The sequence below is a fragment of the Carcharodon carcharias genome, chromosome 4 (genome assembly GCF_017639515.1).
Source record: "Carcharodon carcharias isolate sCarCar2 chromosome 4, sCarCar2.pri, whole genome shotgun sequence".
Lineage (NCBI taxonomy): Eukaryota > Metazoa > Chordata > Chondrichthyes > Lamniformes > Lamnidae > Carcharodon > Carcharodon carcharias.
The window spans coordinates 111,137,950-111,162,740 of record NC_054470.1 but is presented as its reverse complement, the minus strand read 5'-3'; the positions used below and the strand labels follow the sequence as shown (position 1 = coordinate 111,162,740).

Genomic DNA, 24,791 nt, shown 5'->3' with positions numbered 1-24,791 from the left:
AGGATAAAAGAGCGCAAGGAGAGTGGAGACAGGATAAAAGAGCGTGAGGAGAGCGGCGGAGAGAAAGGGTAAAGGAGTGCGAGGTGAGCAGAGACTCAGGATAAAAGAGGACGAGTAGAGCGGAGACACAGGATAAAAGAGCGCGAGGAAAATGATGGAGACACAGGATAAAAGAGTGCGAGGAGAGCGGCAACACGGAAAAAAGAGAGAAAGGAGAGCGGCGGCAACACAGGATAAAAGAGCACGAGGAGAGCGGTGGAAACACAGGATAAAAGGATGTGAGGAGAGCAACGGACACAGGATAAAAGATTGCGAGGAGAGCAGTGGAGACATAGGATAAAAGAGTGCGAGGGGAGCGGAGGAGACATGGGATAAAACATCGCTAGGAGAGCAGAGACACAGGATAAAAGAGCATGAAGAGAGTGGCGGAGACACAGGATAAATGAGCGCAAGGAGAGCGGCGGAGACAGAGGATAAAAAACCGCGTGGAGAGCAGAGACACAGGTAAAAGAGCGCGAGGAGAGCGATGGAGACACAGGATAAAAGAGTGCGAGGAGAGCGGAGACACAGGATAAAAGAGAGCGAGGAGAGCGGAGACACAGGATAAAAGAGCATGAGGAGAGGGAGGCAGGATAAAAGAGCATGAGGAGAGAGGAGACACAGGATAAAACAGCACGAGGAGAACGGAGACACAGGATAAAAGAGTGCGAGGAGAGGGGAGGCAGTATAAAAGAGCATGAGGAGAGTGGAGATACAGGTAAAAGAGCGCGAGGAGAGCGATGGAGACACAGGATAAAAGAGCACCAGGAGAAGGGAGACACAATATAAAACAGCGTGAGGAGAGCGGCGAAAACACAGGACAAAAGAGAGCGAGGAAAGCGGAGACACAGGATAAAAGAGCGCGAGCAGAGTGGCAGAGACATAGGATAAAAGAGCATGAAGAGAGTGGCGGATACACAGGATAAATGAGCGCGAGGAGAGCGGCAGAGACAGAGGATAAAAGAGTGCGAGGAAAGCGGAGACACAGGATAAAGGATCGTGAGGAGAGTGGAGACACAGGATAAAAGAGCACATGGAGAGCAGAGACACAGGATAAAAGAGCACATGGAGAGCAGAGACACAGGATAAAAGAGCATGAGGAGAGTGGAGACACAGGATAAAAGAGCACGAGGAGAGCAGCGGAGACACAGGATAAAAGAGCATGAGGAGAGCAGCGGAGACACAGGATAAAAGAGTGCGAGAAGAGCAGCGGAGACACAGGATAAAAGAGCGCGAGGAGAGCGGAGACACAGGATAAAAGAGAGCGAGGAGAGCAGAGACACAGGATAAAGGATCACGAGGAGAGTGGAGACACACGATAAAAGAGCACATGGAGAGCAGAGACACAGGATAAAAGAGGACGAGGAGAGCAGAGACACAGGATAAAAGAGCACGAGGAGAGCAGCGGAGACACAGGATAAAAGAGCATGAGGAGAGCAGCGGAGACACAGGATAAAAGAGTGCGAGAAGAGCAGCGGAGACACAGGATAAAAGAGCACGAGGAGAGCGGAGCAGACACGGGATAAAAGAGTGCAAGAAGAGCAGCGGAGACACAGGTTAAAAGAGCGTGAGTTGAGCGGTGACACAGGATAAAATAGCACAAGGAGAGCGGACACACAGGACAATAGTGCACGAGGAGTTGGAAACACAGGATAAAAGAGCACGAGGAGAGTGGCGAAGACACAGGATAAAAGAGCGTGAGGAGAGCGATGGACACACAGGATAAAAGAGCATGAGGAGAGCGGAGAAACAGAATAACAGAGCGCGAGGAGAGCGGAGATACAGGATAAAAGAACATGAGGAGAGTGGAGACACAGGATAAAAGAGCACAGGGAGAGTGGTGGAGACACAGGATAAAAGAGCACGAGGAGAGCAGAGACACAGAATGCAAGAGCACGAGGAGAGTGATGGAGACACCAGATAAAAGAGAGTGAGGTGAGCGATGGAGACACAGTATAAAAGAGCATGAGGAGATCGGAGGCAGGATAAAAGAGCATGAGGAGAGAGGAGACACAGAATAAAAGAGCACGAGGAGAGCGGAGACACAGGATAAAAGAGCAGGAGGAGAGCAGCAGAAACACAGGATAAAAGAGCGCGAGGAGAGCGGAGGAGACACGGGATTAAAGAGCGCAGGAGGAGAGCAGCGGAGACACAGGATAAAAGAGCATGAGGAGAGCGACGGAGACACAGGATAAAAGAGCGCGAGGAGAGCAGAGACACAGGATAAAAGAGCGCAAGGAGAGTGGAGACAGGATAAAAGAGCGTGAGGAGAGCGGCGGAGAGAAAGGGTAAAGGAGTGCGAGGTGAGCAGAGACTCAGGATAAAAGAGGACGAGTAGAGTGGAGACACAGGATAAAAGAGCGCGAGGAAAGTGATGGAGACACAGGATAAAAGAGTGCGAGGAGAGCGGCAACACGGAAAAAAGAAAGGAGAGCGGCGGCAACACAGGATAAAAGAGCACGAGGAGAGCGGTGGAAACACAGGATAAAAGGATGTGAGGAGAGCAACGGACACAGGATAAAAGATTGCGAGGAGAGCAGTGGAGACATAGGATAAAAGAGTGCGAGGGGAGCGGAGGAGACATGGGATAAAACATCGCTAGGAGAGCAGAGACACAGGATAAAAGAGCATGAGGAGAGCAACGGAGACACAGGGTAAAAGAACGCGAGGAGACCAAAGACACAGGATAAAAGAGTGCGAGGAGAGCGGAGGAGACACGGGATAAAAGAGCACGAGGAGAGCAGAGACACAGGATAAAAGAGCATGAGGAGAGCAACGGAGACACAGAATAAAAGAGCGTGAGGAGAGCGACAGAGACACAGGATAAAAGAGCGTGAGGAGAGCGACGGAGATACAGGGTAAAAGAGCGTGAGGAGAGCGACGGAGACACAGGGTAAAAGAACGCGAGGAGACCAAAGATACAGGATAAAAGAGCATGTGGAGAGCGGAGATAGGATAAAAGAGCACGAGGAGAGAGGAGACACAGGATAAAAGAGTGCGAGGAGTGCAGAGGCAGATAAAAGAGCATGAGGAGAGCAGACACAGGATAAAAGAGGACAAGGAGAGAGGAGACACAAGGTAAAAGAGCTCAAGGAGACCAAAGACGCAGGATAATAAAAGAGAACGAGGAGATCAGCGGAGACACAGAATAAATGAGCGCTTGGCGAGCGGTGACACAGGAGAAAAGAGCACGAGGAGAGCAGACACCCAGGATAAAAGAGCGCGAGGAGAGGAGATACACAGGATAAAAGAGCCCGAGGAGTGCTGCGGAGACACAGGATAAAAGAGCACAAGGAAAGCAGACACGCAGGATAAAAGAGTGCGAGGAGAGCAGCAGAGACACAGGATAAAAGGACGGAAGGAGAGCGGAGATACAGGATGAAAGAGCGCTAGGAGAACGGCGGATACACAGGATAAAAGAACATGAGGAGAGTGATGGAGACACAGGATAAATGATCGCGAGGAGAGCGGAGACACAGGATAAAAGAGCGGGAGGAGAGTGGAGACACATGATAAAAGACCATGAGGAGAGTGGAGATATAGGATAAAAGAGCGCGAGGAAAGCGGCGGAGACACAGGATAAAAGAGCACACGGAGAGCGGAGACACAGGATAAAAGAGCATGAGGAGAGCGGAGACAAGGGATAAAAGAGCAGGAGGAGAGCGGAGAAACAGGATAAAAGAGCACGAGGGGAGCGGAGACAGGATAAAAGAGTGCAAGGAGAGCGGAGGAGAGAAAGGGTAAAGGAGTGTGAGGAGAGCAGTGGATACACAGGATAAAAGAGCACGAGCAAAGGGGAAACACAGGATGAAAGAACATGAGTAGAGCGGAGACACAGGATAAAAGAGCACGAGGAGAGTGGAGACACAGGATAAAAGAGCGTGAGGAGAGCAATGGAGACACAGGATAAAAGAGCGCAAGGAGAGCGGAGACACAGGAAAAAAAAAGAGAAAGGAGAGCAGCGGCGACACAGGATAAAAGAGCACGAGGGGAGTGACGGAGACACAGGATTAAAGAGCCCAAGGAGAGCGGAGGAGACACAGGATAAAAGAGCGTGAGAAGAGTGACAGAGACACAGGATAAAATAGCGTATGAGGAGAGGGGAGACAAAGGATAAAAGAGCGCGAGGAGAACGGCGGAGACACAGGATAAAAGAACACGAGGAGAGCAGAGGAGATGCAGGAGAAAAGAGCACAAGGAGAGCGGACACCCAGAATAAAAGAGCACGAGGAGAGAGGAGACACAGGATAAAAGAGCACGAGGAGAGCGGAGACACAGGATAAAAGATCGTGAGGAGAGCAGCGGAAACACAGGATAAAAGAGCGTGAGGAGAGCGGAGGAGACACGGGATTAAAGAGCGCAGGAGGAGAGCAGCGGAGACACAGGATAAAAGAGCATGAGGAGAGCGATGGAGACACAGGATAAAAGAGCGTGAGGAGAGTGGAGACACAGGTAAAAGAGCGCGAGAAGAGCGATGGAGACACAGGATAAAAGAGCACCAGGAGAACGGAGACACAGTATAAAACAGCGTGAGGACAGCGGCGAAAACACAGGACAAAAGAGAGCGAGGAAAGAGGAGACACAGGATAAAAGAGCGCGAGAAGAGCGACGGAGACATGGGATAAAAGAACACGAGGAGACCAAAGACACTGGATAAAAGAGTGAGGAGAGCAGCGGAGACACAGGTTAAAAGAGCGCGAGTTGAGCGGTGACACAGGATAAAATAGCACGAGGAGAGTGGACACACAGGATAATAATGCACGAGGAGTTGGAGACACAGGATAAAAGAGCACGAGGAGAGCGGCGAAGACACAGGATAAAAGAGCGTGAGGAGAGCGATGGACACACAGGATAAAAGAGCATGAAGAGAGCAGAGAAACAGAATAAAAGAGCGCGAGGAGAGCGGAGACACAGGATAAAAGAGCGTGAGGAGAGTGGAGACACAGGTAAAAGAGCGCGAGGAGAGCGATGGAGACACAGGATAAAAGAGCACCAGGAGAACGGAGACACAGTATAAAACAGCGTGAGGACAGCGGCGAAAACACAGGACAAAAGAGAGCGAGGAAAGAGGAGACACAGGATAAAAGAGCGCGAGAAGAGCGACGGAGACATGGGATAAAAGAACACGAGGAGACCAAAGACACTGGATAAAAGATTGAAGAGAGCAGCGGAGACACAGGTTAAAAGAGCGCGAGTTGAGCGGTGACACAGGATAAAATAGCACGAGGAGAGTGGACACACAGGATAATAATGCACGAGGAGTTGGAGACACAGGATAAAAGAGCACGAGGAGAGCGGCGAAGACACAGGATAAAAGAGCGTGAGGAGAGCGATGGACACACAGGATAAAAGAGCATGAAGAGAGCAGAGAAACAGAATAAAAGAGCGCGAGGAGAGCGGAGACACAGGATAAAAGACCATGAGGAGAGTGGAGACACAGGATAAAAGAGCACGAGGAGAGCGGAGACAAGGGATAAAAGAGCAGGAGGAGTGGGGAGAAACAGGATAAAAGAGCACGAGGGGAGCGGAGACAGGATAAAAGAGCGCAAGGAGAGCGGAGGAGAGAAAGGGTAAAGGAGTGCAAGGAGAGCGGTGGATACACAGGATAAAAAAAGCACAGGATGAAAGAACATGAGTAGAGTGGAGACACAGGATAAAAGAGCACGAGGAAAGTGGAGACACAGGATAAAAGAGCGTGAGGAGAGCGATGGACACACAGGATAAAAGAGCATGAGGAGAGCGGAGACACAGGATAAAAGACCATGAGGAGAGTGGAGACACAGGATAAAAGAGCGCGAGGAAAGCGGCGGAGACACAGGATAAAAGAGCGCACAGAGAGCGGAGACACAGGATAAAAGAGCACGAGGAGAGCGGAGACAAGGGATAAAAGAGCAGGAGGAGTGGGGAGAAACAGGATAAAAGAGCACGAGGGGAGCGGAGACAGGATAAAAGAGCGCAAGGAGAGCGGAGGAGAGAAAGGGTAAAGGAGTGCAAGGAGAGCGGTGGATACACAGGATAAAAAAAGCACAGGATGAAAGAACATGAGTAGAGTGGAGACACAGGATAAAAGAGCACGAGGAAAGTGGAGACACAGGATAAAAGAGCACGAGGAAAGTGGAGACACAGGATAAAAGAGCGTGAGGAGACCAATGGAGACACAGAATAAAAGAACGCAAGGAGAGTGGAGACACAGGAAAAAAAGAGAGAAAGGAGAGCAGCGGTGACACAGGATAAAAGAGCACGAGGGGAGTGACGGAGACACAGGATTAAAGAGCCCAAGGAGAGCGGTGGAAACAGAGATAAAAGAGTGCGAGGAGAGCAGCAGAGACACAGGATAAAAGAGCGCGAGGATAGCGGTGGAGACACAGGATAAAAGAGCGCGAGGAGAGCGATGGAGACACAGGATAAAAGAGCGCAAGGAGAGCAATGGAGACACAGCATAAAAGAGCACAAGGAGAGGGGAGACTCAGGGTAAAAAAGCGCGAGGAGAGTAACGGAGACACAAGATGAAAAAGTGCAAGGAAAATGGTGGAGACACAGGGTAAAAGAGCATGGGGAGGGCTGACCTGTTGAGAGGGGCTGTGGGGGTGTGAGATAAAAACCAGTGGCTAACATGTTTCTATCTGTCAGAGCTAAAGTGTGATGTCGCAGGTAAAAAGGTAGTAATTGGTGGGTATCTCTTCCATGTCTCTTTTGATTGGCCAATTGGTTTAATCAGGAGACATTATTACAGCTGAAGAGTACAGTTGAGAAACTCACTTTTAAAGTATTTAATACCAAAATTAATTAATTAATTAGAATAGAGATGGCTGGGCAGGTGATGTGTTGCAGCTGTAGTATGTGGGTGCTGGTGGATGCTGGTGCGTTCCATGGTGACCACATCTGCAGCAAGTGTTGGCTACTTGAGGAACTTGGGCTTAGAGTTGATGAGCTGGAGTCCCGGCTCCAGACACTGTGACACATCAGGGAGGGGGAGAGTTACCTCGACGCTGTGGGGAACCCCCGACGTCATCCCGCACCATTTAAATTTTCAGGAAGGCGGGGCCACAGCCAAATCAGCTGCGGGCCTGCTGACCTATCAATGGCCAATTGAGGCCATTGACAGGATCATTTAAACAATTAAAGGACTTACCTGTCTAGCCTTAAGATTGGTGGGCAGGCCGGGAGCCCTTGCAGGCTTCTGATAAAACATGAAACCTCATCCACAAACGGAATGAGATTTCATGCAGGGTTTTAAATATTTTAATAAAGTTAGTATATAAATTATGAACATGTCCCATCTCATGTGACATTGTCACATGAGGGAGACATGTTAGGGAATTTTTTTTTCTATTTTTAACATTTTTCAGAGTGTAAGCCATCCCCCTGAGACCGCACTTAGCCTCAGGGAGATGTGCACTCTTAAGTGTGCATGGGCGAAAGAGCACACTCTCGTTTTTGGGGAACTCCCCCCAGCCTGCACAGGGAGCGCATCGCGCTTCCTGCCGGATGTCACGCTGGGCGGGCCTTAATTGGCCCACACATGTAAAATGGCGGCGGGGCCCGCTTCTCTGGTGGAGATCGACTCCCCGCCCGCCAGAGATTGGGTCAGGCCCGCCTGCCCGGCAGGCAGAAAATTCTGCCCTGTGTTTCAGGAGTGTCACATCCCTTAGATTAATTATATCAAATTTGGACCGTGGTCAGGGACAGGAGGGTGTGACTACGAGTGAGGCAGGTACAGGGATCCAGAACTTAGCTTTGGAGGAACCTCAGCCAGTGCCCTTGTCCAATGGGTATGATGTCCTTACTCCCAATGTGGACGAGGGCACAGACTGCAGGGAGGATGAGCGAACTGACCACAGCACCATGGTAAAGAGCACCACTCAAGTGGGAAGGGAAAAAAGAAATATAGTAGTAATATGGGATAGCATAGTTAAGGGAATAGATACTGTTCTCTGCAGCAAAGACAGAGAGTCCTAAAGGCTGTGTTGCCCACCTGATGCCAAGGTTAAGAGCATCTCTTCTTGGCTGGAGAGGACTTGGACTGGGAGGGGAAAGATCCAGTTGTCATGGCTCATGTAGGTACCAGTGACATAGGTAGGACTAGGAAAGAGGTTCTGTTGAGGGACTACGAGCAGCTCAGGGCTAAATTAAAAAGCAGAACCATAAAGGTAATGATCTCTGGATTACTACCTGAGCCACGTGCAAATTGGTGTAGGGTAAATAAGATTAGAGTGGTAAATACATGGCTCAAAGATTGATGTGGGTGAAATGGGTTCCGATTCATGGGCCACTGGCACCAGTACTAGGGAAGGAGAGAGCTGTTCTGTTGGGAAAGGCTTCATTTGAACCATGCTGGGATCAGTGTCCTGGCAAATCATATAACTAGGGTTGTAGATAGGACTTTAAACTAAATAGTGGGGGGAGGCTTCAATTGAAGGGAAGTTTAAAAAATCAAAGAGAAACGAGAATGCAGAGGTGCAGCATAGTGAAGAAGTGAACGATAATCAAAGTGTGACAGGAAGGGGCAGAAATTATAAGCAGAAGAGTGCAGCAGAAGTTAGAACCAGGATGAGTAATAATAGTAAAAAGTCAAAGCTTAAGGCTCTTTATCTGACTACACGTAGCATTTGTAACAGGGTAAATGAGTTGATGGCACAACTACAAATAAATGAATATGACTTGTTAGCAGGGCGACCAAGACTGGGAACTCAACATTTAAGGGTATTTGATGTTCTGGAGAAATAGGTGAAAAGGAGGTGGGGTAGCTTTGTTAATAAAGGAAGGTATCAGTGCAGTGGTGAGTAGTGATATAGGTGCAATAGATTGTGATGTGGAAATAAGGAATAGCAATGGAAAGAAGTCATGGGTGGCAGTCGTCTATAGGCCCCTGAAGAGTTGCCTCAATGTAGGACAAAGTATAAATTAGGAAATAATGGAGGGGTGTAAGAAGGGCGCTACAATTGTCATGGGTGATTTTAATCTACCTATTGACTGGACAAATCAAATGGGCAGGGGTAACATGGAAGAGAAATTTGTAGAGTGCATCAGGGATTGTTTCTTGGAGCAAAACATTGCAGAACCTACCCGGGAACAGGCTATTTTAGATCTAGTAATGTGTAATGAGGTGGGATTAATAAGAGATCTTGTAGTTAAGGATCCTCTAGAGGGTAGTGATCACAACATGGTAGAATTTCAAATTCAGTTTGAGGGCGAACAACTTAGGTCTGAAACCAGTGTCCTCAACTTAAATAAGGGCAATTACAGAGATATGAAGAAAGAGTTGCCTAAAGTGGGCTGGGAAAATAGACTAAGGGGAAGGTCAGTGGATGAGCAGTGGCAGACATTTAAGCAGATATTTCATAAAGCTCAGCAAAAATTTAACCAAGTCAAAAAGAAGGACTCTAAGAAGGATGAACCGCCCATGGTTAACAAATGCGGTCAAGGAGGGTATCCAATCAAAAACTAAGGCATACAATGTGGCAAAAACTAATGGTAGGCCAGAGGATTCGGAATTTTTTAGGAATCAGCAGCGGGTGATTAAAAAGCTAATAAAGAGGGAGAAAATTTATGATGAAAGTAATTTGGCAAGAAATATAAAAACAAACAGCCAGAGCTTCTATGGGTATGTAAAAAGAGAGTGGCTAAAGTGAGCGTGGGACCTTGGAGGATGCAACTGGAGAATTGATAACAGGGAACAGGGAAATGGCAAATAATTTAAACCAATATTTTGCATCGGTCTTCACGGTGCAGGACACTATAAACATCCCAAAGATATCAGATAAGTAAGGAGCTAATAGGAGGAGAGATCTTGTAACTGTCTCTATCACGAGGGACAAAGTATTTGACAAACTAATGGGACTAAGGGCAGACAAGTCACCAGGACCTGATGGCCTGCATCCAAGGGTTTTAAAGGAAGTGGCTGCAGAGATAGTGGAGGCATTGATCGAAATGTTCCTGAACTCACTGGATTCCCAGAGGGTCCCAGAGGATTGGAAAACCATTGATGTAACACCCCTGTTCAAGAAGGGAGAGAGACAAAAAGCAGGAAACTATAGGCCAGTTAGCCTAACATCTGTCGTTGGGAAAATGTTAGAGTCCATTATTAAGGAAGAAATAGCCGGATATTTAGAAAAGCTTAACACAATCAAACAAAGTCAACATGGTTTTGTGAAAGGGAAATGTCCTTTCACACACAGAAGACAGAGAGTCGGGATTAATGGGTCTTTTTCAGATTGGAAAAACGTAACTAGTGGAGTGCCACAAGGATCAGTCCTAGGGCCTCAATTATTTACTATCCATATTAATGTCTTGGAGGAGGGGGCAGAGTGTAATGTATCTAAATTTGCTGCTGATACGAAAATAGGTGGGAAGGCATGTTGTGATGAGGACATAAGGAATCTGTAGGGGGATATAGACAGGCTGAGTGAATGGGCAAAAACTTGGCGGATGGAGTTTAATGTAGGAAAGTGTGTGGTCATGTACTTTGGTGGAAGAATCAAAAGGGAGACTATTATTTAAACGGAAAGGGACTCCAAAAAAGTGCAGCACAGAGTGATTGTAGTGCTCTTGTGCATGAAACACAAAAGGTTAGCATGTGGTGTAGCAAGTAATTAAGAAGATAAATGGAATTTCGGCCTGTATTGCTAGGGGGTTGGAGTTTAAAAACACAAAAGTCTTGTTACAACTGAACAGGATGTTGCTGAGGCCGTACCTGGAGTACTGTGTACAGTTTTGGTCCCCATATTTAAGAAAATACTGGCATTGGAAGCAGTTCAAAACAGACCCACTAGGCTGTCTCCTGGGATGAAGGAGTTGACTTATCAAGAACAGCTAAACAGGTTAAGCCTTTATTCATTAGAGTTTAGAAGAATGAGGGGTGATCTTATTGAAATGTGCAAGATTCTGAGGGGACTTGACAGGGCAGATGTTGAGAAGATGTTTCCGCCAATGGGGGAATCTCGAACTGGGGGACATAGTTACAGAATAAGAGGACACTCATTTAAACCTGAGATGCGAAGGAATTTTTTCTCTCAGAGGATAGTGAATGTCTGAAATTCTCTGCCCCAGAGAGTTGTGGAGGCTAGATCACGGGAAGTATTTGAAGAGGAGGTAGGTAGCTTTTTGAAATTTCGGGGAGATGAGGGCTATGAAAAGCTGGCACGAAAGAAGAGTTGAGGCCTGGGGCAGATCGGCAGTAAACTTATGCATGTAAGTGGATTGAGATGTACAAAATTTACTGATTGGTTGTAAAATGTTTTTAAGGAAGTCTTTGTATATTCTGCTTGGAGACAGTACAATAGCTCTCGTTGTATTGTTCTCCCTTGTGCACAAGTAATAAATGGGGTTTCTACGATGAAATGATGCCTTGGTGTGATTAATCTCTGACAGTTTCTGGAGGTCCCACCGAGATGACTAACCCCTAGGGTTGAGTCACGGAGCGCCAGCGTTAGGACTTCGCAGTTCAAGGACTCCTCAGTCCGCGGCAGCCCCATTTGGGCTTCTGGGGTTCATTGACCTGTGATCTGCCTTCGCCTGCCTGTGGCTGACTCTCAGGATAAGTCATCTATTTAAATATTTGGGAGATTAATTTGGCCAGTAATTTATTGTAAGTTAGTAGTAGTATTTCCAGGTGTTCGAGTCTCCTGGAGGTGAAAATTAAGTAATTTCTGTGTTTTTTTTGTGTATATTATTAAGTAAAAATGGGAAATATGGCATCAAAGAAAACCCAGGTTCCCCCTTTGAAGGGAACCGCAAATGCTTATATGTATGTTCGTTATGGTCCTGAAATTGTCCAATATGTTTCTGATTGGGTTAAAGGAGAAAGCTTCCCACCAGCTGGAACTTTTAATCGGGACAGAATTGAGCGCTTATAATATGTTTTAAGAGAGGTAGATAGTCCGCTACTGAATTTTCTGTAACTTAAAAATAAATGAATTGATCTAAGTTACAAGAGCTGTTTGCACTGAAGAGAGAGAGAGGGGGTACCCCTAGGGGGTTAATGAGCAATTGACAAGCAGCAGCAGAGAAAATCTGAGTTTTTGTCAGTTTGAAGGTCCCTATAGGGGAGCATTCAAGATCCCTTTATTCCCCCACTGCTATTTGAAGCTTCGTTTAGAGTTAAGTTCAATATTATATGAGTATCAATACGTACCTTTATCTATGTATTTGTTTGTGTGCAATGAAGCATTTGTATGTGAGCTTTAATGTGTTTTCTTCCCTGAATTGTCTTTTGTGTGTGTAGTTAGTGACTTTAGAGTCGAAAGCCCCATATTAAATTAAAGGAAAAGTTTATTCAAATATTCCAAAGTTTTGAGTATAAGGTTTGAGTTGAGATTTCTGGCAAAAATCGTAATGTGAAGGTAGTGTTAAGATAAAATAGGGCTTGCCTTTGTTTGAGATGAACCAACCCTTGTACCACCCCCTTGCAGACTAGGAGGGAATAACCCTCATCATCAGCTTCCAAGCTGATTGGGATTAATACATATGAGCTCGTATTCTAAAATTCTGAGGAAAAAAAACATTTCTTGAAATTCAGAAAGATTCTAGGAAAACCAAAAGACATAAACACAAGGTCTAGGTGGTTCCAATGGGTAAAAAGGGGTTTCTTATGAAGAGATGAATTAAATATTAAAGGAAATCTACTTTCCAAAAGCACTGGAATTTGAATTTGGAACAATCTTGAGATGTAAAGTGCAGTGTAATTTAACAGGTTACTTTGAATAACGAGGATGCTAAGATAAAGAATGTGTCGATAAACATATGGAAATTATAACTTGGATACAAATCGTTACACATGAAAAAGAGGTTGTTTTAATTTTGATAGTGTAAATTACAGTTCTTACAAAGTTTAAAAATTTGAGGTTTGGTTCTTGATAAAGTTCTCAAAAGGGAAATTTTCATTTTAAACGGCTTTTTGACAACACTTGGCACTAATTCAATGCTGCAAGCTTTTGTTTGTAACCTGTTCCCAAAATGTGAAGTTAAGCTCAAGACCTTGACCAAGTTTGGCAGGAATCCATTTTTTGGCCGAGTTAATGAATCTGGGATAATGCAAAAAAAAAGTCAGACATAATTTAGTGGGTTACTTTTGAGACAATAAGATGTTGTTTGAGAAGAGAAGGAAGCAAAACATGCCAATGCTTGATTTCTATTTTAAAACTGTTGTGAGAATACTTTATTGGACTGTAGAGTCTCTCCAGACAACCTGAACAAGATAAGATGGTAGCTGTTGCATGCGTAAACTGGTATGAGGAAAGTAGGAGAAAGAGTTAGGGAAAGAGGACATAATGTACAAACTGTTCTAAGGGAAATGAATTTGATAATCTGGCCATCAACTGAGACATTGGAACCGCACAGGGGGAGATAAGCAAAGATCGAGAGACAGAGATCCCCGTTGACATGGAATAGTTAATATGGCCTAAAGAATAAGGAAACATTTTAAACAATCAAGGCAATAGAGAAACTGAGCTCAAGAGAATCTTAGGATGATCATGGTCAGGGAAAAAACTTAGAGGTAAAACTATGTGGAATCTGTAGTTCAGGAATTGAAATGTAAGGAGAAATAATACTTAACAATTTGCCACAAAATGGATACAGGTAAAGGGAAAGCTGGAAAAAGGCTAAATAGATGTATTACTGATTATATTAATGTGCCTGCGAGCTACAAAAAGTAAAACCACAGGATTAACACCTTGATGACAGGCAGAGTTAAGCGATTCCCAGAGAGAACCATGACAGGAAGTGAAGATATTGAGCCATTGAAAGATAGGATAAAAAGGTGCATTGTAGAGTTGTTTAAGGAATTGAGGTCTGACATGAGACAGCACAGGAGTGAGTAAACTGGAAGGAGTGGGGGTGCCTACCCAGATGGATTCAGAACAGGGAACTCATTTAACAGGGAGAGTCATTAAAGAAGTGTGTAATCCTATGGAGATTAAACAGAAATCCCATATTCCTTACCACCCCCAGAGTCCAGGGATGGTGGAAAGGATGAACTGAACTTGAAAAAAACATCAATCAAGAGACAGGGAACAGCCCAATATTCTAATGTGCCATGGTCTACCCCAAGCAGGACCGCCGGGTTCACCCCATTTGGAATGATAACAGGAAGGGCCATGCAATTACCTGAAGGCATTATAGTAGGAGGTGTAGGGTCACTGAAAGGAAAAATACAGGACAATGTAAGGGAACTAAGTAGGCAATTGCATGAGTTGAGAGAGGAAGTTAGAGACTGACAGATGATTAAGGACATGGAAACAGGCAAATACAAGGAGCAACAATGGACCCCCCCAAGTGGGGAATAAGGTGATGGTCAAGATGAGCTTGGAGCGAACAGGCATGGACCATACGAGGTAATTATGACTGGTGATACATGCGCACTTGTAGATATGAGAACGAGAGCCGATGTTAATGTCTCCACAGATCTACAATCCTGGTCGTGGGCGTATCAGTACTGGCAACAAGGTTGAGGATTATCACTGCTCATCCCGCACCGCAGGAGGAGCTTTGGTACAGCATGGACAGTGCTGAATGCGACATGCAATGGGGAACGATAAATGTAACAGTAGGAGAACAAGTGCTTTCAAATTGTAGTAAGGGTTTGCTTCAGATCGGGCATGGGAGGTCCGCCACTACCCAGCCACCTTCCAAATCTACTTTCACAGTCCGAGTAGAGATAATTGAAGACCCTCAAACCACACCGACTGACCCATCTTGTCTGACTATGCATCCAGGACCGACAAATGGTTTGGTACTGGTTAATCATAAGTTTTGTATGATAATGTACACCAAGAGCTGGTACCCGCAGTCTTGAACATATCTGGAATTGTCCTGCCCCAGTGGTGCTCAACCCATACCCAAGCACTCTATACGGCTCTGACGTGCCAATTGATGACTGAAGCAGTTCAGTTCAATGGTGAGATGAAATCAGGCTTGGGAGGGAACCGCGTTAAGCGCAGCCTGACAAATGATGCCGCTATGATATTCAATATAAGGACATCATTGGTTATTCTAAAGCCTGGCTACCATGCTCGAAAGTCATGCTGGGACTATCAATAAATTAATTGAATTAGGGAAAGATATTTCAGATGAAGCGATCAGAAATGATGCATGCAGCACCTATGGACAAGAATCATGACTTGACCGGTTGCCAGCTCAGAGGTTTAACACGTGTATATAGAATGAATGTTGAATGTAAAGTGAATAGTAATATGCTAATAGGCATTGTATTAGTAATCCCTCTGGATTCTGACCTTCACTTGATCTTTTCATTGAAAACTGTCAGTGCGACATTAGTTGTCTCAATTTCTCTGCTCCTCTCACCCATTCTAATCTCTCTCTCGCTGAATTTACTGCACTCCATTCTCTCAGGTTCCAACCCTGACATCGTCATCAAACCCGCTGACAAGGGTGGTGCTGTTGTTGTCTGGCGCACTGACATCTACCTCGTGGAGGCTGAGCGTCAACTCACAGACACTTCCTCCTACCTCTCCCTGGACCATGACCCCACCACTGAACATCAAGCCATTGTTTCCAGGACAGTCACTGACCTCATCTCCTCTGGGGATCTTCCTCCCACAGCTTCCAAACTGATAGTTGTCCAACCTCGGACAGCCCGCTTCTACCTCCTACCCAAAATCCACAAACAGAACTGTCCCGGTAGCCCGATCATGTCAGCTTGCTCCTGCCCCACAGAACTCATTTCTCGTTATCTTGACTCCCTTCTCTCTCCCCTTGTCCAGTTCCTCCCACCTACATCCGTGATTCCTCTGACACCTTACGTCACATTAACAATTTCCAGTTCACTGGCCCCAACCGCTTCCTCTTCACAATGGACGTCCAATCCCTCTACACCTCCATCCCCCACCAGGATGGTCTGAGGGCCCTTAGCTTCTTCCTCGAACAGAGGCCCGAACAATCCCCATCCACCACTACTCTCCTCCATCTGGCTGAACTTGTTCTCACACTGAACAATTTCTCCTTCAACTCCTCTGACTTCCTCCAAATAAAAGGTGTGGCTATGGGTACCCGCATGGGCCCCAGCTATGCCTGTCTCTTTATGGGGTATGTGGAACATTCCTTGTTCCAGTCCTACTCCTGCCCCCTTCCACAACTCTTTCTCCGGTACATCGATGATTACTTCAGTGCTGCTTCGTGTTCTCGTCAGGACTTGGAAAAATTTATTAATTTTGCTTCCAATCTCCACCCCTCCATCATTTTCACGTGGTCCATCTCTGACACTTCCCTTCCCTTCCTTGACCTCTCTGTCTCAATCTCTGGTGATAGACAGTCCACCAATATCCATTACAAGCCTACCGACTCCCACAGCTACCTCGACTACAGCTCCTCACACCCCGCTTCCTGTAAGGACTCCATCCCATTTCTCTCAGTTCCTTCGCCTCCGTCGCATCTGTTCTGATGATGCTACCTTCAAAAACAGTTCCTCTGACATGTCCTCCTTCTTCCTTAACCGAAGTTTTCCACCCACGGTCGTTGACAGGGCCCTCAACCGTGTCCGGCCCATCTCCCGCGCATCCGCCCTCACACCTTCTCCTCCCTCCCAGAAACATGATAGGGTCCCCCTTGTCCTCAGTTATCACCCCACCAGCCTCCGCGTTCAAAGGATCATCCTCCGCCATTTCCGCCAACTCCAGCATGATGCCACTACCAAACACATCTTCCCTTCACCCCCACTGTCGGCATTCCATAGGGATCGTTCCCTCCGGGACACCCTGGTCCACTCCTCCATCAACCTCTACTCCCCAACCCCCACCTATGGCACCACCCCATGCCCACACAAAAGATGTAACACCTGCCCCTTCACTTCCACTCTCCTCACCGTCCAAGGGCCCAAACACTCCTTTCAAGTGAAGCAACATTTCACTTGCATTTCCCCCAACTTAGTCTACTGCATTCGTTGCTCCCAATGCGGTCTCCTCTACATTGGAGAGACCAAACGTAAACTGGGCGACCGCTTTGCAGAACACCTGTGGTCTGTCTGCAAGAATGACCCAAACCTCCCTGTCACTTGCTATTTTAACACTCCACCCTGCTCTCTTGCCCACATGTCTGTCCTTGGCTTGCTGCATTGTTCCAGTGAAGCCCAACGCAAACTGGAGGAACAACACCTCATCTTCCGACTAGGCACTTTACAGCCATCCGGACTGAATATTGAATTCAGCAACTTTAGGTCTTGACCTCCCCACTCCATCCCCACCCCCTTTTTGTTTCTTCCCCCATCCTTTTGTTTTTTTCCAATAAATTATATAGATTTTTCTTTTTCCCACCTATTTCCATTATTTTAAAATATTTTTAAATCTTTTATGCATTCCCAACCCCACTAGAGCTATACCTTGAGTGCCCTACCATCCATTCTTAATTAGCACATTCGTTTAGATAATATCACCAACTTCGACACCTCTGTGTTCTTTTGTTCTGCTGTCTGTGACATCTTTTGATGATCTGCTTCTATCACTGCTTTTGCCTACAACCACACCACCCCCCTCCACTTCTCTCCCCCCACCCAACCCCACCCCCCCCACCACCTTAAACCAGCTTATAATTCACCCCTTCCTTGGATTCACCTAGTTCTGTTGAAGGGTCATGAGGACTCGAAACGTCAACTCTTTTCTTCTCCGCCGATGCTGCCAGACCTGCTGAGTTTTTCCAGGTAATTCTGTTTTTGTATTATATTAGTAATACCTGTCATACCTATGTCAATGACATAACCCAGGCAAGACACCCACAGTGACTGCTGGTACAGGACCCCAGCCATGGGGCCCATTTGTACACCTAAAATGGACTTTATACAAATGTCTAAATGTATGGTATATGATTATGTTTTAGTTATAGTATGTTTGTTCTCGCGATGGGTGGAGGCGTATCCCACCCGACGAAATGATGCTATTATTGTTGCAAAATTGTTGTTAGGTGAATACATACCCAGGTTTGGGATACCAGAGATTTTATCGAGTGATAATGGGCCTCATTTTACCGCTAAAGTGATAAAGGAACTGTTGAAGGCCTTACAATGCAACCATCACCTTTCCTGCCCATACCACCTCCAGTCTACTGGGGCAGTGGAAAGACAAAATGGTATTCTGAAAAACAAACTAGCTAAATTATGTGAAGAAACTGGTTTGAAATGGCCTGAAGCTCTACCCTTGGCGCTGATGACTATGCGCTCTCACCCTAACTGTACCACCTCCCTCTTTCCTTATGAAGTTGTAATGGGACATCCTATGCCTCCCAGTGGCCCCACCTTTGTCTGCTAGGGAAATGTACATCCACGCTATGGATGAGGGAATGATTACATACTGTATAGCACTCACTAATTCTCTCAAGAGCTTGCATATACAGGTAGTAGAAGCTCAGAAAAAGCCCACCATCGAAGATTGCCATCAATACCAGCCTGGGGACATAGTCCTGGTAAAGACCTTCAGAAGAAAAGAACTGTTTGGCCCCTCTCGATGGGAGGGGCCTTTCCAAGTCCTGTTCACTACCCATATGGCCGTGAAGGTTGAAGGACGACCCTTTTGGATCCACACATCGCACGTCAAGCGGACGCTGACCTCGATGGAAGTGCTTGAGCAGGAACTTTAACTGAGCCGTCAGAATGCTGAATCTGATTTGGATTCTGTCTTGCGTGGTCCTTGCAGGGGCATGGACTACCAATTCTGTGGTTCAATGAATGCAGGCCGTAGCCTCGCAAGTTAATCGGACTAAATGTTGGATTTGTACTCATTTTCCTGTTAACCCCTCCTCCTCTGAGATGCATTTTCTGGCTTTCTCCTCAGATTCCACATGGTCCCTAGGTAATATAGGGGCCCTCATTAAGCAAACACCCATTTGGAGACGGGAGCCTACCTTTGTGGTTGTTAAGGGGCCGGCCTGGCTATACGTCAGGAGAAATTATACCAAGGGTAGCACTCGGGTAGGCGAGCTGCCATTGGGTTCCTTTGCCTACCTTGCTGATTCAAGCCAGGAATCAGGATTCCACTGAGGAAGAAGCTCGGCGACTAGAATACATAGAACTTGGCTAAGGGTGGTGGATTGTCCTTTTAGGACAAAAGAGGGGGATGTGTGGTAGCCTAGACAACTATAGGGAGCCCACTCAGTATTGAAAGGGTCAATGGAGAAATTGAATTAAATGCTTAGGCCTAAGAGAAAAACACTGCAACCTTGAAGAACAATAGCATCTTGTCTGACCACTATAGCAGGATGGGCCTTGAGACATTCCATGTGTCTCTCTTGAGCCGAATGTAATCAAAGTTGTGATAGTCAAATTATAAACAACTGCACTTGTGGTGTAGGAATGGAAATTTACTGGAACATGGATTGGTCAGTAAACTTATGCAAATAAGTGGATTGAGATGTACAAAATTTACTGATTGGTTGTAAAATGCTTTTAAGCAAGTCTTTGTATATTCTGCCTGGAGACGGTACAATAGTTCTTGCTGTATTGTTCTCCCTTGTGCACAAGTAATAAATGGGGTTTCTACGATGAAATGATGCCTTGGTGTGATTAATCTCCGACAGTTTCCACGTCCCCAAGCCCGTTCGCACCTGCCCATGTCCCCAAGCCCGTTCGCACCTGCACACTTCCCCAAGCCCGTTCGCACCTGCACACGACCCCAAGCCCGTTCGCACCTGCACACGTCCCCAAGCCCGTTCGCACCTGCACAACATCCCAATGCCCGTTCGCATGTCCACAAACCCCACCCCCCAACCCGCACTTCACCAAGGTCCTTTCCAATCTCCTGCTCCACATACCTCACCCATTCTACAACTCCTGCAGCATCTCTTTCATTCGCCTATCACAGCCAACCTAACCCGCACCCCCTCTCAGCCTCCACACCCCTCCCTCTTCTTCATTCCTCTTCACCCCGTCTCTGCCAAGCACAGACGATCAAATCCCAACAACACCTCCTGCAGCTGTCCACCTGCAACTTGAAGATCACTTCCTGGAAGCACTTGCAGCTAGAGGATCCACGTGGTTGATACTCCGCCATCCCACCTGCTGCACGTGGTGTTCCAGGGTCCACGTCGTTCGAGGCCTCTGTCCTAATTTCCACAGGCTGCCCCAGGCCTGCTTCAGCTAAATCCTGCCAATGTGCATGCCACGTTGGTCCAAGTGTGTTCTGGAGGGGCGTGAAAATGCGCTGGCGGCATGGACGATTGGGCAGGCAAGGAAAGCTCCAGTCGTTCCTTTTGTATCCCATTGGTGGGATACCAAATAGTTTCACGCCGGCCTCTGGCAGGAATGGCAAACCGCGGTGATGGGCTGGAGCGCAGAATCCTGCTATCATTTTACAATGGCGGGAGACCAGCTTTTCAGCTTCCACTGCTTTGCTACCCACCGCCTCCCTGCCCCTTCTCCCCACCCCGCCTTATTCCCATGGATAAAGAAATACTTCTAAAATACAAGTTAATGGCATGTGGTCTAAACATCGAGTATAGATGGTGCATGCAAAACTTAACATTGGTTACAAAACTGCAAGGTTGTATAGAATCTATCCTAGACTCAGCACATTGCAAGACTGTGGAGAAATGGTCAGATTTGTGGATTTGAAGCTGAGTTTTTATCATTCAGGAGCTGATGGGCAGATTGGGTCACATGGGCCACTAAGATCACTTGCCAAGTACTCACCTCAAATGTTGGTGCAAATTGCTTACAAGGCCCACACCAGTCTGCAAAGAAGTCAATCAGAACTAATTTGTCTCCAGCCTCTTTCAGTTTGGCCTGAAAATCAGCCTGAAAAATTAGAAAGTATTTTACTCAAATTAAAATGTAAAGTCATCAATCTGCTTAAAATGTGCAGTTTCTCTTCCCAAGCAGAGGGGGGTTGGGAATCGGTGCAGTAGCGATATTGGGGGGGTGGGGGGGAAAACGGGGAGAGGGGCTATGGGTGCGGCGGAGTTTTAAAACATTAATTCATGAGATGTGGGCATCACTGGCTAGGCCAGCATTTATTGCCCATCCTTAATTGCCCTTGAGGTGGTGGTGGGGAGCTGACTCCTCGAACCGCTGCAGTCCATGTGGTGTAGGGATACCCACAGTGCTGTTAGGGAGGGAGTTCCAGGATTTTGACCCAGCAACAGTGAAGGAATGGTGATATATTTCCAAGTCAAGATGGTCAGTGGCTTGGAGGGTCTCTTCCAGGTGGTAGTGTTCCCATTTATCTGCTGCCCTTGTCTTTCTAGATGGTCGTGGGTTTGGAAGGTGCTATCTAAGGAGGCTTGGTGAGTTCCTGCAGTGCATCTTGTAGACGGTACTCTAAAAGAACTATCATATTTTTCCTGATATTACTGTGGGATACCTTAGATAAGTGAAGAGGTTGTTGGCTTTTCAAAGGGACGTGGTAGGATGTTTACAACTGACAAGGTAAATGAAGCAAAGTTCTTACGTTTATTTTTCCCAAAACTGCTAGCCATAATGACAACATGAAAGATTTTTATATTCTGGGAAAAGTAACTTCCAAAGACAAATTGAAACATTGGAATTTACAGATCAAAGTGGAAGAAATATATTTAAAGAAGGATGGAAGGCTCTATGGGGGTGGCTGTGTGAGATCTTGAAAGGTGCACTGTGAAAAATGGCCCCTAGCCATTCTGGAGAAATTTGCTGTTCTAAAAAGCAAGGTTGTGTTAGAAGACTTGGATTCCATTGTCAAGCGAGAGGGAGAAAGAAGCTGTGAAATACCTCCCTTGTAGAAACAGTGGATGCTTGTGGCAATGTTGCTGGATGTTTTATAGATTAAGAATCTATTTTGGACTTTTGCTTAAAAAGGGGTGTGTAATTGGGAGCTGAGTCAAGTAGACATTTTGGGAACTGTTATAAGATTAAATAACTGTAACCTTGTGTGTGTTTAACTTTTTCTTTTCTCAATAAATGTTTTAACTTATTCTTTAAAATCTCTAAAGGTGGTAGTGGACTCATTATTTCTGACTTCAATACACATTCTTGTAATAAATACAAATTGCAAAATCATTGTGATAGCATTGTCAAATTTCCCTTGCGGGTTTGGTCAGCCTGGGAAATACCACCTGCCATATCATAACAGTACACACAGCTGCAATTGTGTTTTGGTGGTGGAGGGAGTGAATATTTGTGCATGGGATGCCAATCAAGTGGGTTGCTTTGTCCTGGATGGTGTTGAGCTTCTTGAGTGTTGTGGGAGCTATACTCATCCAGGAAAATGGAGTGTATTCCATCACACTCCTGCCTTGTGCCTTGTAGATGGTGGACAGGCTTTGGGGAGTGAGCAGATGAGTTACTCACTGCCGGATTCCTAGCCTCTGACCTGCTCTTGTGGCCACAGTATTTATAAGGCTAATCCAGTTCAGTTTTTGGTCAATGGTAACCCCTAGGATATTGATAGTGGGGGATCCAATGATGGTAATGTTATTGAATGTCAAGGGATGATGATTAGATTATCCCTTGTTGAAGATGGTCATTGCCTGGCACTTGTGTGGCGTGAATGTTACTTGCCACTTGTCAGCCCAAGCGTGGATGTTGTCCAGATCTTCTGCATTTGGACATGGACCGCTTAAGTGCCTGAGGATTTGCGAATGGTGAACATTGTGCAATCATCAGCAAACACCCTTACTTCTGAACTTATAATGGAAGGAAGATCATTGATGAAGCAGCTGAAGATGATTGGGCCGAGGAGACTACCCTGAGGAACTCCTGCAGTGATGTCCTGGAACTGAGATCATTGACATCCAACAACCACAATCATCTTCCTTTGTGCTAGGTATGACTCCAACCAGCAGAGAGTTTTCCCCCTGATTCCCCTTGGCTCCAGATTTGCTAGGGCTTCTTGATGCCACACTCGGTCAAATGCTGCCTTGATGTCAAGGGCAGTCACTCTCAGCTCACCTCAGGAATTCAACTCTTTTATCCATGATTGAACCAAGGCTGTAATGAGGTTAGGAGCTGAGTGGCCCTGGCAAAACCCAAACTGAGTGTCAGTGAGTCAGATATTGCTAAGCAAGCGCTGCTTGAAAGCACTGTTAATGACCCTTTCCATCACTATACTGGTGATGGAGGGTAGACTGATGGAGCAGTAATTGGACGGGTTGGATTGTCCTGCTTTTTGTGTACAGGATATACCGGGGCAATTTTCCACATTGCTGGGTAGATGCCAGTGTTGTATCTGCACTGGAGCAGCATGGCTAGGGGTGTGTTAAGTTCTGGAGCACAAGTCTTCAGTATTATTGCTGGAATGTTGCCAGAGCTCATAGCTTTTGCCAGTATCCAGTGCCTTCAGCCATTTCTTGATATCGTGCGGAGTGAATTGAATTGGCTGAAGACTGGCATCTGCGATGTTGGGACCTCTGGAGCGGGCCGAGATGGATCATCCACTTGGCACTTCTGGTTGAAGATTGCTGCGAATGCTTTAACCTTATCTTTTGCACTGATGTGGTGGGCTCTCCCATCACTGAAGATGAGAATATTTGTGGAGCCTCCTCCTCCAGTGAGTTGTTTAATTGCCCACCCACCACCATTCACGACTAGATGTGGCAGGAGTGCAGAGCTTAGATTTGATCCATTGGTCATGGAATCACTTAGCTCTGTCTATCGCTTGCCACTTATGCTGTTTGGCATGCAAGTAGTCTTGTTTTGGTTGATACCTCATTTTTAGGTATGACTAGTGCTGCTCCTGGCCTGGAGGCCACTCCTGCTCCTCCCAGCCTACAGAGCATGTACCTATAGCCCCTCTCTCCTCCCTTCATCCACAGGGTTTCACCAGCCCTTGGAAAGCCAGCCTCCACGGGTTCAAAATAAAACTTTATAGTTCAATGAAACACACACAGTCTTCTTAAAAAGGAAGTTATATTACAAACTGATCTGCCCCAAGAGCAGATCCCATTCCATCCCTGCTACCACCACAAGCGGGCGCAATGGAATCAGGTTTAAAAAATTGTTTCATTTTTAAAAACCCTTCTCACCCACACCCAATCCACTTTTGTTCAATGCCTTTTTCCTGCCAGTACCGTAGAAATATTTGTGCATGCAGATTTAACTAATCACTAAACATCAGGAGATATAAAAAATAGGCGACATAAAAAATCAAGGACACCGTTCGCAGTGAAGCTGCATTTCTGAAGAGTCAGAATATTAGAAAAAAGTTACAATTAAACTTAAATAAACTTCCACTCCTAATCACTAGTACTTGATTATTTGAAAAAAGTTCTGAGTCAGATCCACTTAAAAATAACTCCAGAGCCTGTGCAGGCCCCTGTAAGGCCCACCATCTCTGCAACCCTTGATGTTGCAAATCATTGTGCAAGGCAGTTCCTTTTAAGAGGGATACTATTTACATTTTGGGGGGTGGGGGGGAGAAATGAATAAAGTATTTTTCCTGCTCTGAAGAATCAATTTCAAATAATTCACATCATTGCAAGATTTTATAGGACTAGACAAATAAAATCACTCCAAATTAAAAATAATGTTTAGCTGCTTACTGGAGTTAGTACCTCTTTAATATCCAACTTGTCTCTTCTGGCAAGAGCTTGTTTGACCAAAAATTGCTCCATGCCAATACTGCATGCTTGTTAAAACTAACTGCTCAGAACCCAACTAGACAAACAATAATGTTGTTTCCCCTCTCTCTAAAATAAAGTTGCATGCAAGCTATCTTCAACATGAAGATGGAGATTACAGTTAGAGGGAAAATCAAATTAAAATGGCAGATCAGAGCTTTTCCCCAGCTGAAAAATTCTTGGCTTTTTCCCCCTAGAGATTTTGAAAAGACAGATTCTTGAGA

The 24,791-nt window shown here is 46.0% G+C and overlaps 1 protein-coding gene across 1 annotated transcript in view; it reads right to left on the bottom strand.

The window, feature by feature from the left end:
- LOC121276775 (thioredoxin-like) overlaps positions 1-24,561 on the bottom strand; it is a 50,309-nt gene extending 25,748 nt beyond the window's left edge. Inside the window, exons 1-2 of the mRNA XM_041185319.1 lie at positions 24,490-24,561; positions 20,669-20,773 (exon numbers count right to left, since the gene is read on the bottom strand). Coding sequence (XP_041041253.1) covers positions 20,669-20,773; positions 24,490-24,561 — 177 coding nt within the window. The remainder of the gene's footprint in view (positions 1-20,668; positions 20,774-24,489) is intronic.
- Between the last annotated feature and the right edge of the window lie 230 nt (positions 24,562-24,791).